Source organism: Gekko japonicus, unplaced genomic scaffold (assembly GCF_001447785.1).
Source record: "Gekko japonicus isolate JY-2015 unplaced genomic scaffold, Gekko_japonicus_V1.1 scaffold321, whole genome shotgun sequence".
NCBI lineage: Eukaryota > Metazoa > Chordata > Lepidosauria > Squamata > Gekkonidae > Gekko > Gekko japonicus.
In genome coordinates, this window is record NW_015169181.1 from 1,138,588 (window position 1) to 1,161,470 (window position 22,883).

General features: G+C 48.6%; 2 protein-coding genes across 3 annotated transcripts in view; one reads left to right on the forward strand and one right to left on the reverse strand.

Moving 5' to 3' along the window:
• Positions 1-5,603, reverse strand: part of DCUN1D3 (defective in cullin neddylation 1 domain containing 3) — a 46,565-nt gene extending 40,962 nt beyond the window's left edge. Inside the window, exon 1 of one of the 2 annotated variants that reach the window (XM_015416121.1) lies at positions 5,555-5,603. The gene's annotated coding sequence lies outside the window, so the exon portion shown is untranslated. Of the gene's footprint in view, positions 1-5,162; positions 5,254-5,554 lie in introns of those variants that run through there. The other variant, XM_015416120.1, reaches the window with a different exon arrangement.
• A 3,825-nt stretch (positions 5,604-9,428) lies between these two features.
• On the forward strand, positions 9,429-22,491 carry LYRM1 (LYR motif containing 1). Its single transcript, XM_015416123.1, has 4 exons — positions 9,429-9,524; positions 16,065-16,223; positions 19,559-19,651; positions 21,698-22,491. The coding sequence occupies exons 2-4, from the start codon at positions 16,065-16,067 to the stop codon at positions 21,812-21,814; spliced, it is 369 nt and encodes a 122-aa protein (XP_015271609.1). The 5' UTR covers positions 9,429-9,524; the 3' UTR covers positions 21,815-22,491.
• Positions 22,492-22,883: the final 392 nt, after the last annotated feature.

The window sequence follows — 22,883 nt, forward strand, 5'->3', positions numbered from 1 at the left end:
TGCACTCCTGTGATATTTTAAATACTAACAGATGTATCATGGCATATGTTTTTATGGATTAAAACCCGCTTCATCAGATGCTCGCAAAGTGTTACCCTCGGTCTGCAGATTATCTACATGTGTTGCTGCTGACCACAAAAGGACTTCAAAGAAAGCCTCTAGTATGAAATCGCTGAAGTAAGATTTATTGACAAGTTTGGCGGCATTCATCGAGGTCTAAATCAAAAGCACAGATTGCTCATCCACAGCAGGCGTTAAAATAAAACTTTACAGACTCAGAAAGGCAAGCACCACCACAATTACTGCTGTTGTGAACTTTGACCGCGCCTTTCTCATGAACGTCTGAGCATGGGATGAAAATGTCCCAGGTTGGACCTCTTATATTTCACACGGATAGCTTTCTCCTCTCTCTGTTTGTGCATATATTTGCCAACTGAGACTATGTGTCGTGCACTGAATGAAGTGGGTGAAGTCCACAAAAGCTTATACCACAGGACTCCTTTCAGTTTTTGCTGCAAAAACCACAGAAATTACAAGGCAGCTAAGACAATATTCCCCGACTCAGACTTTGGCCCTTGGAACTGGGAAGCTCGGGTCTCTTCACACATCTCCAAATAATTATGCGCGGGGGCAGCAGGGGAGAGGAGAAGCAACGATTCCAAATTGTCCTCCTTTCCACCAACCCTCAACCACAGCAGGGGACCACAGGCCCCAACAGCAATAGCCCAATTCTGCACAGTTCAGCAAGGTAAACAAAAAACAAAGAAACAACCCTGAGGCGTCATAACCATTTTAAAATAGAAAACAGTGTTAGTTAAATTAGGAGAACTGGACAAAAAAACTGGGGGATATAAAGAGCCTGCTGGAGAGGGCATGACCCACCTTTACAAATCAATTTCAGAGTGACATGGGGCTGCCGTCCCCATTTCTGCCAAGCTGGATTCTAACCTTTGCTGGATTCTAACACGTATCAGCTTTCAAGCACTTTGGGTGTATTCTTAGGGATTACTGCATCCCTGGATGGAGAAAGATGCCTACCCAAAACTCAAACAAAGAGCATTGTTTAGCCAAAGTTAAGCAACTAAGTGAGTGACACCAGAGCTGCGCTGTGTGGCCCCTCCAAAGTGCATTTCCACACACAGCAGCACAATGGCTGAAAACTGAAGAACTTCAGAGGTTCTTCTGTGGTGTTAAAAGCAAAATCAGAATGCAGCAGGTTGCCTCTGACCACAGTGGGCTAGTCTCGTGGCAACACAGAAGAGGAACTGGAGAAGGCCAAGCTCTTACCACAGTAGTAAACCTATGTCAGGATTGTAACGCTTCAGACTGCAGGCAAGGGCTTTCTATGATGGAATGCTCTGCTACAGCCAATTCCCTGCACACAGAAAGTGAACAGGCTACGAGAGAATACCCATACCCATCTATGCTAGTCTTCTATGTGCAAGGGCATTTTCAATAGCAAGGAGCATTCTATTACAAGGCACAGGTTTCTCACCCTGAGTAAGCCATGTCCCCACTACCCCCTTACATGACAGGCCCAAAACATCAGCCGGGTGATTTAGTAAGGTAGAACCAGGAGAAATCATCCTCAATCACACACAGCAGTACTGAACAGAACACCTGGCAAGTTGTGTTCGAACACCAACTGGTCAGAAAGAAGCCTTGTTTTGGGTCTAACTCAAATGATTCCTGCATGTTTGGGGTTAACAATTCAAAACCACGAATATCACAGGAGTGCAACATGTCTGTTTGTTGCGGCTTGGCATCCACCACATCCGCGAAAATGACCTACAAATTATGGTAATTACATGCAGCTAATATACGCAGCTTGCTCCAGGCCTCAGGCTTGAGAGACATTTCCAAAGTTGCTTGCCCCCACCCCCACCCTCCTGAATGCACTGCACAAATCACTACATATACTCCGCCTCCCCTTTGCCTTTCACCAAAGGTGCCCAGGGTGGGGTAAGGAGGCAAAGGAGATCCACCAATAGGAAAAGTGGTAGTGGGGAAGGAGAGTCACACTTCTTCAGCAAGCTTAACCAGAAAGCTCTTCCTTGATAGTCATGCTTTGGAGTGTCTGACACTTAAGTAATGCAGCCAGCCGGCTGAGAAAGAAAAGTTTCCCGGAACCTAGAGGAAATCTGTGGAACCTATATTCTAAGAAGCCAAGGGAGAGGGGCAGCAGCCCATCAGAGTCCAAAGCCCTGCTCAAAGAAACTGTTTTACCCACGGTATCTGAAGACGGCAAATACTATTTTCAGTGGTAACTGAAAAAAGAACCAACTTCCAGCTAATGTTTGCTTAACCACTGCTTGCAGAAATTGTTACCCTTTTCTGATTGATCACCATTTCTCAACAAACATTATTTGCCTCAGATGCACTAATCAGTCACGTGTCCACCACCTTTGTATCCTGCCCTTCTTCCAAGGAGCCCAAGGTGGTGGACATCGTTCTCCCTTCCTCTGATTTATTTCCACAACAACCTTGCGAGGTAGCACAGGCTGAGGGTGTGTGACTGGCCCACAGACACACAGGGAGCTTTGTGGCCAAGCAAGCATTTGAGCCTGGGCGTTTCCAGGCCTGGTGTTGAAATGCTGAGACCACCAAACCACAGTTGCTGAGTCTAAATTAGTCCAAAATGTTGCAAGTGCAAAACTTCCTAAAGACATTTGATCTGGAAACTGAAACTCTGCCTTTATCACTTGAACCACTGAACCTCATCTGATGCTCCTTTTCAAAAAAAAATAATAGCAATCTGACATTTGTGTTTAAATAATTGTTGGATATACTTGATGGTCCTACCAGGCTAATTGATTAGAAGTGGAGACTGGTATTCCAGGAATTGAGGGGGGGAAGCTCTGCAAAGTAAATCTTTGGGATAAAAAAGGGAACATCATGTTAGAGAGAAAAAACCTGCCACTTCAGTTCAAACTCTGAATTCATTACTCACGTAAACACATAAAGCCCTTGGGGGCAGGGAGTTATACTTTTTTTTTAAAGCTGTCTCCACACCCTTCAGATAGGAAGAGAATATGAATAATGAGTGGAAAATCACACCACACCAGAAGTGGCATTATTTTTTCGGCACATTTCCTACATGGGAAATATATTTATTATTTTAAAAGAATGGGGAGGGGGGAGGCTGATGTTAGAGAAATCCCACTTCACTAGCAGTGAAAAGCACTTTCATTGTCAACCATATATTTGCCAAGAAACTGAAGAGATGTGAGTTTCTCTTTGCCAGTCACCATGAACACCTCCTGACTGAAACTGCTGGATCCTGTCCCTGAGCCAGCCCTCCCGTGCTAAAAAAAAAAATAGGGGGGGAGGGAAGGAACAAGTACTAGAAAGGAATGAGCGTGATTTTTTTGTCTTTAACTCAAGGCTAAGCTCACCGGCCCCCTTGTATAATTTCACTTCCTCTCCCGAGACTCCATGATGGTTAATCCAGAAGAAAAGCTACCACCCTGAAAATATGGATTACCGCATTTGTCTGTCTACACGAGAGCGAGTTTGAGGAAGGGATGGGGAATCTATTTTTAACCCCCTTGGGAATCCGAAAAGGTGACTGAAGAGTTTACACGAGACATACCCCCTCACAGTCAGCAATGGGGGGTGCAAACCAAATCACTTTTCAAAACCACGTTTTAACCACCTCCTTATGTACAGTAACCCACACATCCCTAAAATAACATAATTGTTGTTATGAACGTTGATTGCCACAAGCCGATAAGCATGAGGCAACCTTGACAGAAAAGCCAGCCATTAACATGACCAAAGCAGTAAAAACTTAAAAAGAACGCAATAGGGTGGTTGATGGGTATAAAGCGGTAGCTACCCATGGTGCCTGAATTTAAAAAGGGGCACTCCAAGTGAACTGAGAAGCCAATCAGCTCATGTTCCGAGGCAGGGGGCACCCCATCCTTTAGACACACTTTAACAACCTCCTTGGGAAGATGTGCAGTTGAAGGCTGGGGTGACAAAGGGTGACAACTTATCCTGCACATTAAGTAGGGAACTGTTTGACCACACTATAGCCCATCCTCACAGCAAACACCACTGACGGCTATCAAGTGACAGTATCCCAAACATTATGTCTTCCTTACCATCTCATTGCAGGAGTCCCGCCCCTACACAAAAATCTATAATGACTAGATATTCCACCTTCTGAGAATGGGAAGGGGGGAAACCATGCCATCTTTTCCGCCACAGTTTAAGCCTGTGAAGAACATACCATATTTGAAAGATGTGAAGAGGCTGGTTGATGTATCAAGTGAGTAACCACAATTCAACCAAGACCCACATTAGAACTGAAAAGTTATCAAGTGATAGTAAGCCCACATTATGCCTTCGTTTGTACCTCCTTTTAAGAGCCACCCACCACCACAAAGATAACCAGACACCCCAACAAGCTCACCTTTTGATTGGAAGAAAGAAGCAAAAAGATCATAGGCTCAACCATCTAGAAGAGAGGGATTATCCACACTTCCACAATCGACTTGTGAAGGCCGCAAGGTAGTTGAAGGTTGTCAAGCATTAAAAATCCACCTCACACGTTAAGCCATAAGGTAGGAGTTCCTCTTAACCACAATATGGTCATCCCCACACCCACAACGAGAACCACAGGACGTTATCAAGCGACAGGGAAGGGACCAAAAAGAGCTTTTATTACCCGTGTGGTTAGATCCAAGTCTGGCAGTGCCTTAGAGACCAACAAGATTTTCGTGGTTTAAGCTTCCAAGAGCCAAAGCTCCTTTTGTAAGACACAAGATACCCTCTGAAACTATTCTTACCGTAGGCTCCGCTTCTTAGAACGAGAGGGAGAAAACCCCACCTTTTAAAACACCCAGTGAAAGCAACAGACTCCCTGAAGGGTGGCCAAGGAACAGCAACCCACCTCAAGCCACGGGGAGGAGGCACTTTTCAACGACACCACAGCTACCCACCCCCCACACGCAGTGCGTACCACAGAAAGGTACGAAAGGCTACTGTCAGCCCCCATATTAGGTCTTACCAGCATCTGATTTTAAAAGCCCTCCCCCAAAACCTGTTACGGGCAGAGACTCCAACCCCCCACATCAAGCCATTCCGAGCCTTTCACTTTAACAGGGGGGGGTCCCCTGAGAATTATGCTTAACGACCAAAGACTCCCACCAACTCACCTTCTTCCGAGAAAGGAGGAGGCTGGCGGCTTCTGGGGGGTGGGGAGGAGGGAGACCCCCCCCGATCCCCCCTTTGGCGGGGAGGGAAGGCGGCGGGAGTCTCTCCCCCTCCCTCTTCACTCTTCTACCCCCCCTTCTTCTTCGGGGGCCTCATGCCTCGGCGACAGCGGCCCCCCTGTGGGGGGAGAGCATGCCTCCCCCCCCTTCCTTCCTTCCTTCCTCAGACCTTACGGCAGCCCGACGGGTTGAAAGACCCCCAACGAGGAAGGGCTGAGGGGCCCGGCAGGTGCTTGGAGACTGCTGTGAGGGAAGCGGGGCGGTGGGGGTGGAACGGGAGGCTCCGCTGCCCAGCCCCGAGGCGGACGGGAAGAGAGACGGTCCAATTCACTCACCCTCCGCACAACTCCCACAGCCCGGGCTCAATCTCGGCCTCAGCCTCTCCTGCATCACTTCCGGGGGGTGTCAGCCAGGAGTGCGGCGAGAGGAGAGTCAGCTGGCAACGCCGTGACGTAGGCCGCCTGGCCGTCGGACGTGCCTGACGCCGCGCGCAGCGTGAGGGCAAACGGGTTTTCCTGGGCTGGTTTCTCTCTCCCTCCTCCTCCGGCGGGCAGAGGGGAGTCAAGGGAGAACGGGCGGCGGTGGGCCGAACTAATCGGGGGAGGGGAGAGGGAAAGGGCGAAAGCGAAGAAAACTTTCGTCGGAGAAAGGCCCCCGGGGGGGGGGCGTGCGTATGAAAAGCGGTAAAGAGGCCAAGGAGAGTGTTGGGGACAGGCGAGGCAGTTGCTGTGACGTGTCACCCCCGCCCTGCTACTCGCGTTGGTACAGGCCGGGCGGCTCGCGACGCTCCCCAGAGGCTGGCCCCGGTGCTGTTCCTGCCCTCGGCGCTAGGGGTCGTGAGAGCCTGCCCCGGCCGCAGCGCTTAAAATGGGCGCCAAAGTGCCCGCGCGAGGCGCTCGCTCTCTTTCCCCCTCACCCGCGGTGGGGGGAGGCAAGCACGAAGGGAGGGGGCCTGGCGGGAAATGCGTGCATGTGGGTCGCCCCCCCCGCCGCCCATGACGGGGGATTGCGCTCCCCGAGCTCTTTCTTCGCACCCCCCCAATAAAACTGACTCCCCCCCCAAAAAAAGTTCAGGAATGTGTTAGGTTTTTCTGTCCTGCTCTTTCTCCACGCAGGGTGGCCGCTAGGTAGTTTATCCTCTCAACATCTCTTGGAGGGAGTCTGGGAGTTTTAGTAGTCCCACCACACAACATCCCTTTGAGGTAGGCTGGGCGACTAGACCCTCAGGAGGACTCTGTGCGGTAGGCTGAAAGTGGGTAGACTGAGGTGATGAGGCAGAGCTCTGAGCGAGAGCCCAGCGGCAGAAGCGACACATACCGACATTTCACAAGCAGAAATACGCACATGTTGACAGCCATCATTGTAGTAGGCATGATCTTTGCCCTGGCACCCTGATGCCACTGTTCTCCATTGTGGAAAGCTTTATGCCTTGTACACAGTACACACACACACACTAATTCACCTTTGAGTCCACTGGCACCTTTTAGACCAACAAAGCTTATTACTGGGCATAAGCTTTCACGTGCAGGCACCCAGAATTAAACTTCTGCCCATAATGAAACTGTGTTGGTCCTAAGGGTGCCACTGGACTCCAGGGGTCGTTTCGTAGAAAAAGAGCTAGGGGAACTCATTAGCATAACTCATTACCATATGCCACACCCCCTGACATCACCGGAAGTGTGTCATAAGGCCACACCCCCTGACATCACCGGAAGTGTGTCATACGGCCACACACCCCGCCCCCAACGGTCCCGGCCATATGCTAGTAGGCTGTGCTGTCAAGGGTGTGTCCTAATATGCTAATGAGTGTCTGCTGTTGGGTGTGGCCTATTATGCTAATGAGGTCCTGCTGGGCTTTTTCTACAAAAAAAAGCCCCAATTAAACTTATGCCCATAATTAAACTGTGTTGGTTGGTCCTAAGGGTGCCACTGGACTCCATCTTTGCTCCCTTGTTTCAGACCAACTTCAAAGAAGTGTGCACCCACCCACACGAAAGCTCATGCCCAGAATTAAAAATTTTTTGGTCTTCAAGGTGCCACTGGACTCAGGCCTTCTTCTGCTGCTTCCGACGAACGCGGCTACCCCACCTGAACGTATTTACCTTGTTGCTGCCTCTCGCCCCCATCTTTCTGAAATCCTCATCTATGGCACTTGGAAGATGTCGGGCAAAGTCTCTCAGACAGTCAGAGCTGGAGGGTCGCACTTTGTTGGCATGGCACTGGGGTCATGCCCATGGGCTTTGCCCCACCACAGCTTCTGCTCCAATAAACGTTTCGATCCTTAACTTTCTTGCTGCCCATCTAGAATTTGTCACACACCACGGACAACAGCCCCGGCTAACAAATTTCAGCAAGCAGTCCTGCCCTCGCCACTAGGGGTCGTGAGAGCCTGCCCCTGCTGTAGGGCTTAACATTGGCGCCAGAGTGCCAGTGCGAAGTGCTCTCTCTTTCCTCGCCCGATGGAGGCAAGCACAGATGGAGAGAGTCTGACAGGAAAGCCTTCCCCTGCCGCGGCACTTAAAGTTTGGTACCAAAGTGTCAGGGTGAGGCGCTCTCTCCTTTTGAGCAAAAAAAAAGGACAAAAGAGCAAAACTAAAGACAAGGCACTAGAAATTTGATTTAAATGGATGGGGTCCCCTGGAGCAAAGGACAGCACAGTAGCGCAGCTTTTTCATTCTGCCCCCACAAGGTGACAGATTTTATTCCTTCCCTTGACACCTTGAGAAGGAAGCTAAAACCCTGAAACTTGGAATCGGAGACTGAACTCTGGCAACCTTAACAAAGGTCCCAGACTTCCCAGACAGAAGTCTTTTCAGTGAGGGATGTTTGCAAAGCCTGTGAATGTTTTTTTCCATAGTGCTGTCCTTAAGAGTGCTAGTCGTATTTATCTGTTTATTTTCATTTTTTTCCCCCGAAAAAACATGTTGATTCACTCGTTGACAATCAAAGCTTGCAACAGGCCGCAGAGAAAAACAGCTAGAAAAACAGAGCAGTTCCATGAAGAGTTTCTCCAGTCTGGACAAGCTCTGCATAGGACTGTACTGTGTATTTCCCTGCTCGTCTGCATCCGTTGTCTTTGTGACGCTATTTTAAATGGTCCCAGTCAGCATCAAACATTCATTCATTTAAATGGATGAAATTATATGCAAATCAGCAGCTTAGAAATGGAAAGAAACGGGAGAGTATAATGGAGCGCTTATCCTCAGGGGTCTTGTTGTAGAAAAAGAGCTGCCGGAGCTCATTAGCATAACTCATTAGCATAACTTATTTGCATATGCCACGCCCCCTGACATCACCGGAAGTGACAGAAGGCCACACCCCCTGACATCACCGGAAGTGTGTCAGAAGGCCCGGCTACTTACCCTCCTGCTTCATCCTCATTCCCAAACGGAATGAGGATCGAAGCAGAGGGCGGGGTAAAGAAGGGGGCGGGGCTTCACCACGTGACCGCCCCGCCCCCTAGAGGTTCTCTTCCGGAGCTCCGTACCTGAGAGCTCCCCCCCGACTAGAGCCCTGCTTATCCTAAAACGTAAGCCTAAACTTTGAAGAAATGTGCAACGTGGAAAGAAGGATAACATTGCCTGCCTGCTGCATGGTGGTTTTCCCAACTGCAAGCCACAAACCATCTGCATTATCAGAGCATCTTCTGAATGAGCTCTGTGAATCCGAGGCTGTACTCAGAGATGTCCTAACAAATCATAACTTCTAACTGTATTGAGTCACAGTGACTCAACAGCTTACAAATCCAAGTGTAGCAGGTGGAATTTGGACAGAAGTCCTGTGAAACCGCATTTTAATTTAACTACCTATAGCTTTGGTGCAATCATCCAGATGTGGGCTACTCCACTAACATTGGTTAGATGGAATATATCAGGCCAAGATCTCCTATTGTGGGTTGAAATTGGTGCATTAACCACAGTTAGTCCTTTTGAGTGATGTCTGAACAAGCATGTCCTGGTTTAATCCTGACTTCCCTATAGGGTTGCCAGCTCTGGGTTGGGAAACACCTGGAGATTTTGGGGGTGGAGCCTGAGGAGGGCGGGGTTTGGGAAGGGGAGGGACCTCAGTAGGGTATAATCCCATAGAGTCCGCCTTCCAAAGCGGCCACATTATCCAGGTGAACTGATCGCTGTCGCCTGGGGATCATTTGTAATAGCGGGTGATCTCCAGCCACCCCCACTTCACTGGCACCTTCCTCACTGCAGTGCAGGCCATCCAGATCTCTGCAAGAGAGGCAGTAAAAGGGCAAAGGCACCATTTGTGTAGACAAACAAGAATCTGAAGGAGCTGAATCCTGTTTTCAAGGTAGCCATAGTTAAAGTAAACCATGTTTTCAATTTTCATGTTATGTGTGAACTGAGCCTGTGCACAAGCTATGATCTCCAAAAGAAATGGGGAATAATTGCTGGACTCTGTTATATTTGGGTCACCTCCTAGTACTCGGAAATGTCTATTCTGTTCCATAGACTAAAAGCCAATCAATGAAGAAGAAGCGTGAATCTGTCTTGTTTTTGTGTTACCGTGAATGCTTTGTTACTCTACAGACTGTCATTCATTTTGTTAAAGAGGCCAGAGAGACTGAAACTTCCTATTTTAAAATAATTTCACCAATTACGAGAAAGCACCCTATTTAAAGACACAGGAAAATACATACATGCCTGTGATTCTCTTCTCTTTTTTCCCTAGTGGCTAACAAATCTTGTGTCCACATTGCTTTTGGTTTCATGTTCCGGTGTGGAGTTCCTCGTGATTTATTTTAACAATGGTGAGAGAAGCAAGGTTACAGATGATCACTGAAATCCTAGTTTTCCTCCACAAATGCTGGTTTAATTGCCTTAGCTCTGCCCAGGTACCTCTGTAGCTCAGAGGCACACAAAGGCTGAACCTGGCACAAGCCAGGACACCTGGATCCGTACATGACATGAGATTACAGTTAACACTCGCTGCGGTTAATGAACAACTGCAGATCATGGTGTCAGATCCTTGCTTGATGGATCCTAATTAACCTTCTTTTGCAGAGTATCCTGCGCTCACACAAATCATAATTAGTTTAATCACATTAATTATACTTTAATTAAACCAGGTATTGCATTATGTCTAAACTGACCCATAGGACTGGGAGGGAGAGTAATGTGAGCTCAACTTGTTCCTAACTGTTTCAATTGCCTTGTAAAATCAGGTGGACACATATCTATATGAAAACGGCATCATATAATCTGTTAAAACCAGATTGATGCTTGTCATGAAAAGGAAATAAATGCTTTTCACTATGAGATACTTAGATTGCACTTGATGATCCCTCACAGGAATTCTGCACCCAGTGCACCCACCAACTTTCCCTTGGGTCTCCTGTTTATCCCACAGATGGATTGGACTTCTAGTTACAGTGGTGTAACGGGCAATGACATAAAAGATTATCTGTCACCATTCTCAGCTGCAGAACAATTGTGGGTCATCACTTTCGCTAAGTGTTATAATTTAGCTCTCAAGACTGCAAAAATGGAGGGCGGGGGAGGTCTGTGTTTTGGAACAGAGTCCAAGAGTGGTATTAAACAGACACTTAAGAAGAAGAGCCAGAGGAGGTTTTCAACCCAGGGGCAGAGGGTGCTTTGAATGGGGCTGTTTCCAAAGCCTGGATTCAAAGGCAGCCACACATCCTTTCCTTGCTCTGTTTGACACATGTGGGTCCCCCTCATCTCAGTGTTATGTGCAGCTGGTTGGAGAAGCTGCTGAAAAATCAAGGGGTAGGAGCAAACACCAGATGTCTGCACCCTCCCCTTCCATGCCTGTCCCTTGCTCGTGGCAAGTGCCACTTTACAGGTCTGTTTTTGGACTATCCACCCAGGAGAGGCCTGCAAGCTATGGGAGCTTTATATCAGCAGTGTGACCGGATCAGCAAGGGGCATCTCCTCCAGGTTTATCTGTCCCTCCCCCGTGACAGGGATGCCCAGCATCTGGTTTCTTGGCATCAGCTTTCACCGATAGCCAGGAGTATGCTTTCCGCAGAACTGCAGAAAGTGAATCTCTCTCCAAGGCATTTGCAAAGCTGAAGTGGGCATTCCTCAACTTTTGCTCCCCGGCAAATGAATACTTTGCCCCTACAGTTAGGGTCAGCTTTGCCATTAAGCATTTACGGTCAGGCCAGCTCTACTCCAAACTGGAAAATATGACATTAACAATTCACCGAAAGAGGTGTCAGCTGTTCTTTTAAATAATGGGCCTTGTACCCAGGGAATTTCTGATGATGCATCAGTGTCGGATCCATTTCAATCTGGCTTCCGCCCCAGCCACGGGACGGGGACAGCATTGGTTACCCTCACGGACAATCTCTGCAAACAGCTGGATCGAGGCGGGTTGGCACTGCTGATACTACTCGATCTTACAGCAGCATTCGACACAGTCGACCACGACCTGTTGACTCACTGCCTCACCGAGGCTGGAATTCATGGGATAGCCTTGCAATGGCTTACCTCATTTCTCCATGGTCAGGGACAGAGGGGGGCACTGAAATGTGGGGTTCCTCAGGGGGCACTTCTCTCCCCAGTGCTGTTTAACATCTATGTGTGCCCCCCTCGCCCAGCTAGTGCAGAGATTTGGGCTGGGGTGTCATCAATATGCCGATGACACCCAGCTATTTCTGTTGATGGGTGACCAGCCAGATACCACTCCCGGGAACTTAGCTGAGGGTTTGGTGGCTGTGGTGAGATGGTTAAAGAGTCGTCTGAAACTGAATGCAGGTAAGACGGAGGTTCTATGGCTGGGGGGGGAAGAGCCTCGATTGGGTTGCCAGCTTCCGACTCTTGAGGGTGTGCCTCTATCACCAGCACAGACTGCAGGAGCCTAGGCGTGACCTTGGACTCCTCCCTGTCTATGGAGGCGCAGGTTGTGAAGGCTGCCAAGCTGGTGTTTTCCCAACTGTGCCAGGTTAGGCAACTGGCCCCCAACCTAGTCATGTTAATCCATGCAATGGTCACCTCCAGGTTGGACTATTGTAATTCGCTCTACGCAGGCCTGCCCTTGTGCCTGACCCGGAAGCTCCCAACTGGTCCAAAATACAGACGTGCGGGTCCTTACCGGGACCTCCTGGACAGCACACGTTCAACCTGTGCTACGCGAGCTGCACTGGCTTCCAGTGGAGCACCGCATACAGTTCAAGGTTCTGGTTTTGACCTTCAAGGCCCTCGGCGGTCAGGGTCCTACATACCTTTGGGACCGCCTCTCCCAGTATGCCCCTGGAAGAGGTCAGGGAATAAGAACTTCCTGGTGGCCCCCAGCCCAAGAGAAATCCAGCTGTCCAGTTTGGTGTAGTGGTTAAGTGCGTGAACTCTAATCTGGGAGAATCAGGTTTGATTCCTCCACTTGCAGCTGCTAGATGACCTTGGGCAAGCCATAGTTCTGTCAGAGCTGTTCCCTCAAGGACAGCTCTGGAAAGAGCTCTCTCAGCCCCACCTACCTCACAGGGTGTCTGTTGTGGGGAGGGGAAGGGAAAGGAGGTTGTAAGCCGCTCTGGGACTCCGAGGGAAGGGTGGGGTATAAATCCAATCTCTTCCTCCTCCTTCTTCCTGGTGGAACTCTCTGCCAGAAGACATCCATGCCCTGCGGGAGTTATTACCTTTCTGCAGGGCATGTAAGGCAGAGGTGTTCCGCCGGGCCTTTGGTTGAGGAGAGCAATGGGGCACTCTGGTACTCTCATACACTTTCCCCCATCCATCGTAACCCCTCCCCCTAGGGAGGCTGGGGATCTGAAATGTTTTCTGCCATCACGTATGTGGATATGTACATTGTTCTTACCTACCGATTATTGGTTGTTTTAATCTAGATTTTAATCTGATAAATGTATATTATATGTTGCAAACTGCCCTGGGTCCTATTGTAGGGAAGGGCGGCCTAGCACATGTAATGAAATAAATAAATAAGGGAGCGGCTTGAACCTGGTCCCTCCTGTATAATCTGACAGTTTATGTATATACATTGTGATGGATCGGTACACTAGCTCAACAAGTTTACTAGATCCCCCACAGCGGGACTTGACTGGTTTCTGACTGGACTGGTTTCTAGGTTGTGCTGAAACACAACCATCCCCCCCCTCCCCCGGCCGGCCTCCTGATGTCCACAAAGACTGGATAACATTTGCCATCTGTGCCTTTGGACATGACAATAAGTAATCTCTGCTAAAGACAGCAAGAAAGAGACTATTATGTTCATTTTACTGAGAATCTCTGTCTGAGATCTCAAAACAACAAAAAAACTGTAAGTCTTTCGTTTACAGAAAGGACTGGCATGAAAAGCCTCATAGTGCTAGACAACAGAAGACCTTCTGTTCTGGGACGTAGGATGGATCTGTGTAGCAAATTCTGATGTGTAGCTTTTGCGCAAAACTCAGTTGGATTTCCTAGGCTTAGATCCCAAATCACCCCGTTGAAAAGTTCAGGCCAGTTCTACTCCTGTGTGGGAAGAGTCCCCTGGTTTCTGCCCCCCTCCTCACCTGCAACCCCCTCCGTCTCATCAAGCATCACCCCAGAGAGTCCCCAAAGCCCAGCAGTGGTTTTTCAGGGGGTACCTAATATTCTGTCGTGGGAAAAGGAATGGGAATTGGGATCCATCAAACAAGGATCTTTGAATCCAAGTCAGTGATTTTGATGGCCTCTCACCTCGTTCCTCCCCACGGTCACATTGCAGCCCTAAAATACAGTCTTGTGGCCTTTCAGCCTTTTCTCTGGCACAGATGTCCATTTTTGGACACCTTGGAAGTCTTTGGTTTGTAACTCAATGTTTTAAAATTCCTAAAGCTAAAAGTCATATGTCTGGCAGTCTGGTCAGAGGGAGTCCAAGGAATGTGTCTGAGGGGCCAAGCGGCAGTGTTGTGTGTTTGGTCTGACAAGGTCAATGCTGTGACTTCGAAGCAGATGCAACTGTTATGAGCTCAGCTGGACTTGAGTGGAGCTTTTCGTTTCCTGGGTTCTTTGGCTGTCGTGAGGATAAAATGGAGAACACGCATGCCTCCTTGGCTATATTAGAGGAGGTCAGAAAGCTCACAGGTCTGAAGGCGGAACCCCCAGACCTTTATCCCCTCCCTTTTGGGAAGGTTCTCCTGGAATTCTGGGCTCCAGAAAACCTCTCCTCCCTCCCATCCCACCTGGCATCTTTTGAAAGAGATTGCTGAAAAGGGAGGACGCGCTTCTTCCATATAGGTAACTTCTGGCGCTTGGAGAATCTGAGGTGGAGAGTCACCTTGTGATCCAGCTGTCCAAGTTCTGTCTGGAGCCTGGGAAGGCAACCCAATGCCTGTTTGAGTTATTGCTATTAGCTGGCCCAGAGTACTACTTTAATTTTGTTAAAGAGCCCAGATGGTACAATGGTTGGGGGAGGGGGAGAGTCCAGAGTGAGGTCAGGAAGACCCAGATTTATACTCCCAACTCAGCCATGAAATTCACAGGCTGACTCTGGACCAGTCATCCAGGGGGAAAGTTTTATGTACCAGGTGCCAGTATCTTTGGGTCTGGCATATATGTCTGGATGGAAGACCGCCTGGTTAACTCCATGTATGCAGCTCTAAGGTCCTTAGGGCTGGTCCTGTAATAAAGGCATGCTGAATTTGGCCTCGCTGTTCTGTTTCTGCTCTTCATGCCCTGACCTGGATAGCTCAGGTGAGCCAAATTTTGTCATATCCTGGAAGCTAAGCAGGGCTGGCCATGGTTAGTTTTTGGATGGGAGAACAGCGGAGATATCCAAGGTTGCTACCCAGAGGCAGGCAGTGGCAAACCTAGGGTTGCCAAGTCCTGGTAGGGAAATGCCAAGAGATTTTGGGGGTGTAGCCTGGGGATGGTGGGATTTGGGGAGGGGAGGGACCTTGGCACAGAGTCCATCCTCCAAAGCTGCCATGTTTTGCAGGGCAACTGATCTCTGTAGTCTGGAGGCCAGTTGTAATTCCAGGAGTTTTCCAGGTCCCACCTGGAGGTTGGCAAACCTACATCTGAATGTATCTTGCCTTGAAGCCCCTACAGGGTTGCCATAACTTGGCTGCGACTTGATGATAAAAAAAAACACCAACGTATGCAGATTTATGAGAATGAAGACACAGGTTGAAGAAGCAGCTGTCTCCTTGAGCACAGCTGCTGGAGAAAATGCTACCCAGCAGTGATAAAGTGTAGCTCTAGGAATTGCCAGAATCTCCAGTTTTACCATGGAGTTTCTGGCGATTCCTAGAGCTACCCTTTGTCACTTCCAGGTAGCTCTAGGAATTGCCAGGAACTCTGTGGTAAGAACTCCTGTATGTAGACAAGGCCTAGTTTTTCTTTATCATTTTTCTCTTGAGAAGCTGCCACCCCCACAACCCACCCACCAGTTGCCTGGCAACCCTACCTGGAGAAAATGGCTGCTTTGGAGGCGGGATTTGATGACATTATATCCCACGTAGACCCCACCCTCCCCAGGCTCTACCGCCAAATCTCCAGGAATTTCCCAACTCGGATTTGGCAATGCTACATGAAGGAGGTCAGCAGTTTGGGCCTTGGAAACGGATGAGTTTGAACCAGAGAGCTTCTCTGGAAACCCAAGCTTAAGCCTTTGCAGGTCACAGAGACATTTTTGTGTATTCTTGAATGCTTGGATCATGCAACACATAACTGAGCAGCTGGGTCCTCCGCCCTCCCCTTGGTAAGCAAAGATAAATATTCTGTATAGTTGGCTTGTAGCTTTTTGCTGTTCTGGTTCCTCTCATGTTCACCAGGAGAGCCAATAAAATGTTTGAAAATTAATTAAGGCATGTGTGAAAACACCCCATCTGTCTGGAAGCCTCCCTCCCCCTCCACCCGAACGTCTGTGGGTCTGTTCCTTTTCCTCTAGATGACACCGGTCACGCGTCAGGAAGTCCTTGGACTTTACCGCAAGATATTCCGAATAGCCAGAAAATGGCAGTCTGCATCCGGACAGATGGAAGAGACCACAAAAGAAAAACAGTATATTATAAATGAAGCTAAAACATTGTTCCAAAAGAATAAAAATGTAAGTGAACATATTTCTGGCTGGCTGTGCCGTGCTATGCTGTTGAAATAACGATATTTATGTATTAACAGAGACATGGCAGGAGAGTGGATCCCTTCCACGCTTGCCAAGCCTCCGTGCTAAGTGGGGCTGCCGCAGTTCCAAACAAAAAAAGCTTCAAAGGAATGAGTGTGTGTGTGCGCGCGCATATGCATGGTGGGGGGGGGGTCAGCAAATTTCCTGCTAAGCGACAGAAGCCTTTCTATCCCCCTTACCAAACCTGCCTAGTTCAGTGGCTACAATTATGCATCCAAAACATATAAGACAAACAAATACAGGGGTTTGGGGGTTTGGTTTGGTTTTTACCTATTTCTTTTGAATGCTGCTGTGAAAGCTGCAGCTCTCCTATAATGAGCATAGTCAGGCCTGCTGTGAGACTAAACATCCTTAGGTTTTGAAAATAAAGTAATGTTTAGAGTGAATTTAATATACATCAGATAGAACAGAGCCTTCAGCAATGTATACTGCGGGGGGGTGAGAATAGGTTGGGACTAGGGAGTGTGGTGGAATGCGCCTGCTCTGGCCTGCAGGCCCTGTTCCACCCTGCCTCTCTGGGGGTTTCCTCACCATCTGGAGAGGTTTTCCTTCCACTCTTGGGTAGACCCACCACCACCACCTGACCCTTTGTACAGAATTGCCCACTGGGAGGGTCAGGACTCCCACCTTCCCTTCCAAGTTCTGAGACCTTGCCTTTGTGTCTCCCACTGCCCAGCACCTGGTCACCATGGGGACAGATTACTGCCTTGTGTGCCCTAGGAGGAATAGCCACTTGCCAACTGCCTTGCTTCCTCCTGGCACTCCTTTTAAAATAGTGTGTCTGAGGTGGTGCTGCTGGCGTGACCTTGGGTCAGTCACAGTTCTCTTAGAGTTGTTCCGGAAAGGGCAGTTCTAAAAAGAGCTCTCTCAGGCCCACCTACCTCATAGGGTGTCTGTTGTGGGGAGGGGAAGGGAAAGGCGATTGTAAGCTGCTCTGAGACTCCAGGTAGTGAAGGGCAGGGTATAAATCCAATCTCCTCCTCCTTCTATGTGGCACAGAGAACCAATCCCAGCATCCACATTATAAAGTATTTATTAAAAAGAAAACGTTTACAATCATACTTTTAGCACAGCACCACATTGACCAAGGGATACCAAAAGAAATGGGAAATATATATATGCCCTATCAGATGTTAAAATAGGACAGGCTCCTTGTGCTTAGGATGTTACAGATCCCTATAGCGTTACCATTACCTTGAAGCTTGCTCCAGCTCTTGAGGTGAGCACATGGCTGATGGCTGCCTTGCCAGAGGAGAGGTCTGTATGTGCTCATGGACGCAGCACCCAAGGGGGAGAGAGCTCCTTCCTGTGGCAATGAATTTTTATCATATCTATTTCTCCACCCACTGACAAGGTCACGCCAGGTCAAAGAAGTGTTTCCTAGGGCTTCTTCCTGGAGTTTATTCCTGGACCCATTCTAACCTTCCATTCCTCCAAATCTCTGTTCCTGCTAGGAGGAAGGGGGAGATCTTAACCCACCCATTATCTCTCCTGCTAGATCTATTGACATCTGAATTAAGGTGTCTGGAAAGCAATTACACAGGCTTTCTCCTTCCATGCCTGTTCTCTGCCCAGAGGGCGGGGAAACCCCTTTTAAAATGCACACACTGGAGGCTTTGCTCATCTCAAAACTCCGTGGAGAGAAACTGCATTTCTTCACAGGGAGCATTATGGTACACCTATTTTTGCATGAAATCTAACATATATTGGCAAACAAATCAGGAACTCCAGCAGTTCACACTGGCAACATGGGAAGGCTCATAACATATGAAAACAAGCAAGCGGCAGGGGGGGATCTTTGTACATCCACACTTTTATGGGAGAACTATCCTCCCAGGTATTCATATCCTTGGGGTTGGGGTGGGGTATTCCTGCCTGATCTTCTTCGTGGTCCCTGTGCTTCACACCAATGGGATCTAGTGCGCCTGCGCTAATCCTGAGCATGCTCAGTTGGGCCAGGCATGAAAATCCTTTTAAGAGAGCTTGCTAGGCACCGGCAGATCCAGCGCAGGCGCACTAGATCCCATTGGTGTGAATGCACAGATGACCACTCGAAGATCACCAGTTACTGGTAAGCAACGTGTTTTTCTTTGTATGTCCCTTACTAGTTTGCTCAGAAGTCAGACCTGCAATTCCAACACAAGGATGGTCCCAGCCACACTGGTCAGGTGTGGCTTGTTAATTACTCCACAGTAGAAGGAGGGACTGGTCTGAGTGAATTTAATATTAATTAACCTTCAGATGGCTACTCAGGTGGTTCTGGAACTGATTCCCTATTCTTATGACATAAATGCTGAGGAACAATCCAGACAAAGCCGGGTCTGTGTCACAGGCCATTTCCGCAGTTATGAAATTCCCCACATTGAAGTTTTTAAAATTGCACGTTACATGAAATTTTCCACAGTAGATTTTCCTCACCAGGCACCAACCCAAAGTTTTCCCTTTTTACCCCGCATTTTCAGAATCCCCAGTTTTAGCGAGTTCCGAAATCTACTGCGGAGTTTTTAATGCACAGTTTTTAAAACGTCAGTGCAGGGAATGTCGTAACTGCGGGAATGGTCACATTTAACCACGTTCTTCAACCCCGCTGATTTCAGTGGCACTTGCAGGCATCTATATCCTCTGGAATGGGCTCAGTGACCTTGATCCAGGCATCTAAGGCTTCTTTTGCCACTCCAGGAATACCCGGGGGCCCTATTCCTTCTGCAGTTTTCGTCAGAAAAAGTTTGTAATGCAGCCGTCAGTGAAGTGTCTTAGTAAGTAGTAGGATCCACCAGCCGCGGCTTCAGGGCAGCTGAGATGGGAGGGGACCCCTGGTCATATCGGGCGGCACTGGGGAAGTCGGCGGGCGTCAGCACACGCAAGGGCACAGCTGCTGATGAGCTAGACCCCCCTTGCTTGACATCTGCACCCTGCAGCCGTGCCAGGGGCAACCAGTCAATCACCACTCTAGCACGGTTGTGACACTGCAGCAGTACCAGGGCCCAAATTTCCAGTGAGCTGCTCCACTGGCCATCATCGCCTTTGTGTTTGTCGACAAGAAGACGCTTTTAATCCATTTAGCCAAGTCAAAATGAGTGCCAAGGTTGACTCGTAAAGGACAATGAAACGGAAGAGTGCTCGTATGAGATCGATGTCCTTACTTGGGTTGGGGAGGAGATAAGAAAGGAAATTTGCCGGGGGCTAGCTTGAGTCCCAGGACTAACACTTGTGTGTTCTGTTTGTAACTGTGCTTCCTTCCTCCTGTCCCATTTGACCAGTTAACAGATCCTGAGCAGGTTAAACAATGTATAGAAGAGTGCAAGGCCAGGATCGAGATGGGACTTCATTATCGCATCCCTTATCCAAGGCCGGTGAGTAGGAATCCTCCTGATACGGATCTCCACTGTGACGTCTTCATGCCCTTACTCAGCAGGACTCTGGTGCCGGCTAGGCAGAAGCCGCTGAGGAGTGCCGTTTGCTGTTACCTCCTGCAATTAATTTCGCAGCCCATAAGTCAGGGCTTGGTTGAATCAGAGCCGTCGTTGCTAACCTTCAAAGCACCCTTCCAGAATAATTAACACAACACTTTCAGTAGCACGGTTTGCTTTGAGAGTCAGGATGTTTGTTCAATTACAATATAGCATTAATTTCCAGATTTGTAGACATCAAAGGACCTGAGTCATTCATGCCTGTACACGTCCTGCTGCCAGAGTGGTGGTGATCTCTCTATTTGCCGGTTCCCACAGAGCATTAAGTGTGGCTAGTCCACAGACCACAGCTGGAAAACCACTTGCCACTCAAGATACTGTTGCAAAAATAGATGCTACGTACCTATAAGGAAACCTCACAGCTGTCTCAGTATTCAGCCTTGTGGCGGGAATGCATGAAGCTGTAGACATGTGGGATTTGAAGACATTATGTGCAGGGCTAGAACCTAGGACTCTGAAGCTAAGGACAGGTTTTAGTAGATGACCCCAAAGGTAAGAGCCAAAGAGACCCAAGGCAAGAATCCATCTCATGTCTCCAAGAGAGCACCCTGCTTCTGTGGCCTTTTGTGTTCCTTTCTTTGCTAGTTTCCTGTGCATCGGGAGAAAAGCAGGGCCGTGGCTTAAGGACTTCCCCAGAATGGAAGAGGCACAAATGGTGTGTCCCTTCCAAGTGGGAGGAGTGTCCTAGGGAAGCAGCAGGGCCCTCCATAGTCATGATCTGTCGTCCACCCTCTTTTCCAGTCACTCAGGGAGTGAAAATCAGGAGGTCACATCTCTTGCGCTGAGTTTTTGGGCCCTTCAAAAATCAGTAGGCATAGCCTTGCACTGACATGAAGGGCAATGCCTGCTTCTGGTGCACAACTCCCACATCCCCAGGTCTTCTTAGTTTAGAAATCTAAATTGTGGACAGAGAGAGAATCTATGTTTTGTGCCAAATGTCAAGTAGATTCTCCTGTGGAAGGAGAACAGAGCAGAAATACATAGTGATTCTTAACAAATCACTCCTGAATGACTTTAAATGCATAAATGCCTTTACGTTTCTAATTCATCTGTGCAGCAACGTTGTGAGGTCGGTCGGTCACCGACTACTATTCTTTTACTCAAGGGTACCCAACCTTTTTGAGGCACTTTTAGCACAGGGTGGTGGGCACAACCACAAAATGGTCTCCGTAGGAGGTGGACCTGCACACATGCACACACAGAAGACAAACTGCAGGGAACAACAAGAGTTGTTCCTAAAAATGTACTGGGAAAGAGGAGTGGAAGAGAGAATGAAACTGATACTGTTATTGTAATCTGCACGGCCAATAAGATCTCCAATCCCCAATCAAAAGCCCTGTTGGGCAATAGCCCTACCTGGCCTTGCCCGCTTTCTAAAAACACCAGGAAAGGCACCATGCAGGGGACCGCCTGCTTTAACGGCATTCTCCCCAGCAGCGAGCTTTACAGCAGAATGCTCTAGGCCAGCACTGCTGGCTTCATGCAGTCATGTCTGGGCAACTTTTGCCGCACCGTGAATGCTCTAGGCCAGCACTGCTGGCTTCGTGCAGTCATGTCTGGGCAACTTTTGCCCCCCGCTTTCAGGTAGTAGCCAGTGTTCTCTCAAGCAACCAGGATGGCGTTCCTGCCACAGACCAGCGGAAATATGATGCGTTTTGTTATCTGTTTGTACAAAGCCTTAAGTTTTGTCCTGGAACTTCTGCTGGAGAGGTTTTTAAAAAAAGATCAGTAGTTTTAGAGATCTTAAGTATTGTGTTGTGAGAATGGCAGGTGCTCCCTCTCGATGCGCAGTAAAGCATCCACTTCCCAGGAGTCCACATCGAACACTCTGTCCACTGAGCTCTATTAACCTTCTGTGTTTTTTGAGAGTCCTGCATTTATAGTGTCTCTTTTTTCATTTTCTGCTCCTTGTCTTTCGGCTGCGCATAGATTCATCTGCCTCCCATGGGCCTTGCGAGCCAGCAAGGCCGTGCATTGCGACATCAGGAAAAGCTGAGGAAACTTTCCAAGCCCGTCTACTTGAAATCTCATGATGAAATTTTATAATCCAGTATCAGGCTACAGCCTGTCGTCACCCTGGACTGCCTGGCAAACGCATTCTGGGCCAGCGAGCGTCAATGAAACTGTTGTGGTTTGCACCCGCTGCCTCTTTCTCAGAAGTCAGACGCCCACCTGATCCTAGCAGGAGGCACGGGAAGGATGAACTCGAGTTGGCTTGTCTTTGCTGAGACTCCACGCAACTGACTCATCAATAAAAGTGAGAATCTTTGTGGTCAAGCAAGAGATGAAATGAAAACCAGAGCCTGACACATCTGATTGTTGTAGATTACTGTGTGTGCTGAAGGTTACTGGCTCCTGTGGCTTTCAGAAAGCCAGTGTGGTGCAGTGGTTAGCATGTCAGGTTAGGGCAAGGGAGAGTGAGGTTCAAATCCCTGTTTGGCCATGAAACTCACTCCTTTGTCCCACGGTTCTTTCTGTGCCTCGCCCACTTTGCAGAATTCTTGTGTGGATTATGCCACCCTAAGCCCCATGGAAGAAACGTGGGATAAAAATGTAACAGATAGAAGGAGAGAAGATGCGGAAATGTCCTGAGTGTATCTGAATCCCAGGCATTCCTCCCGTTTGTTGTCACTCACTGAGCATCCTATGATGTTTTGCTAAACTCTTTTGTTTCAAAGTACCTGTGAGGTGAGCCTTGTGTGCAATGTTCCCCCTAAGCTGCTGAGCCCTGTGAGCAAAAATTCTACTTTGTGAGCTATTGGCATTAAAGTTGTGAGCAGGTGATTTGGCTGCTGCATAAATTAGTTTGCACTGGAGCCCTCCTTCCTGAGCTAAGACAAAAATGTGTGAGCCAGAGGCTAAAAAAGTGTGAGCTAGCTCACACTAACTCAGCTTAGAGGGAGCACTGCTTGTGTGGTAGGTGGGGAAGACCTCCAGTAGTCTTCTCTCCTACATGTAGAGTCTCTCCTGCTGGACATCCACATGTTTCTTGGGGGAGGGGAATATTTGCACGAAAAATTCAACTCAGGGAGATCCAAACACTGCCGTTGCTCACCCAGATAAAACCCAGGCATCAGCCACGCAATGCGGACCTGGTGGTGGACTTTTGGAGGCG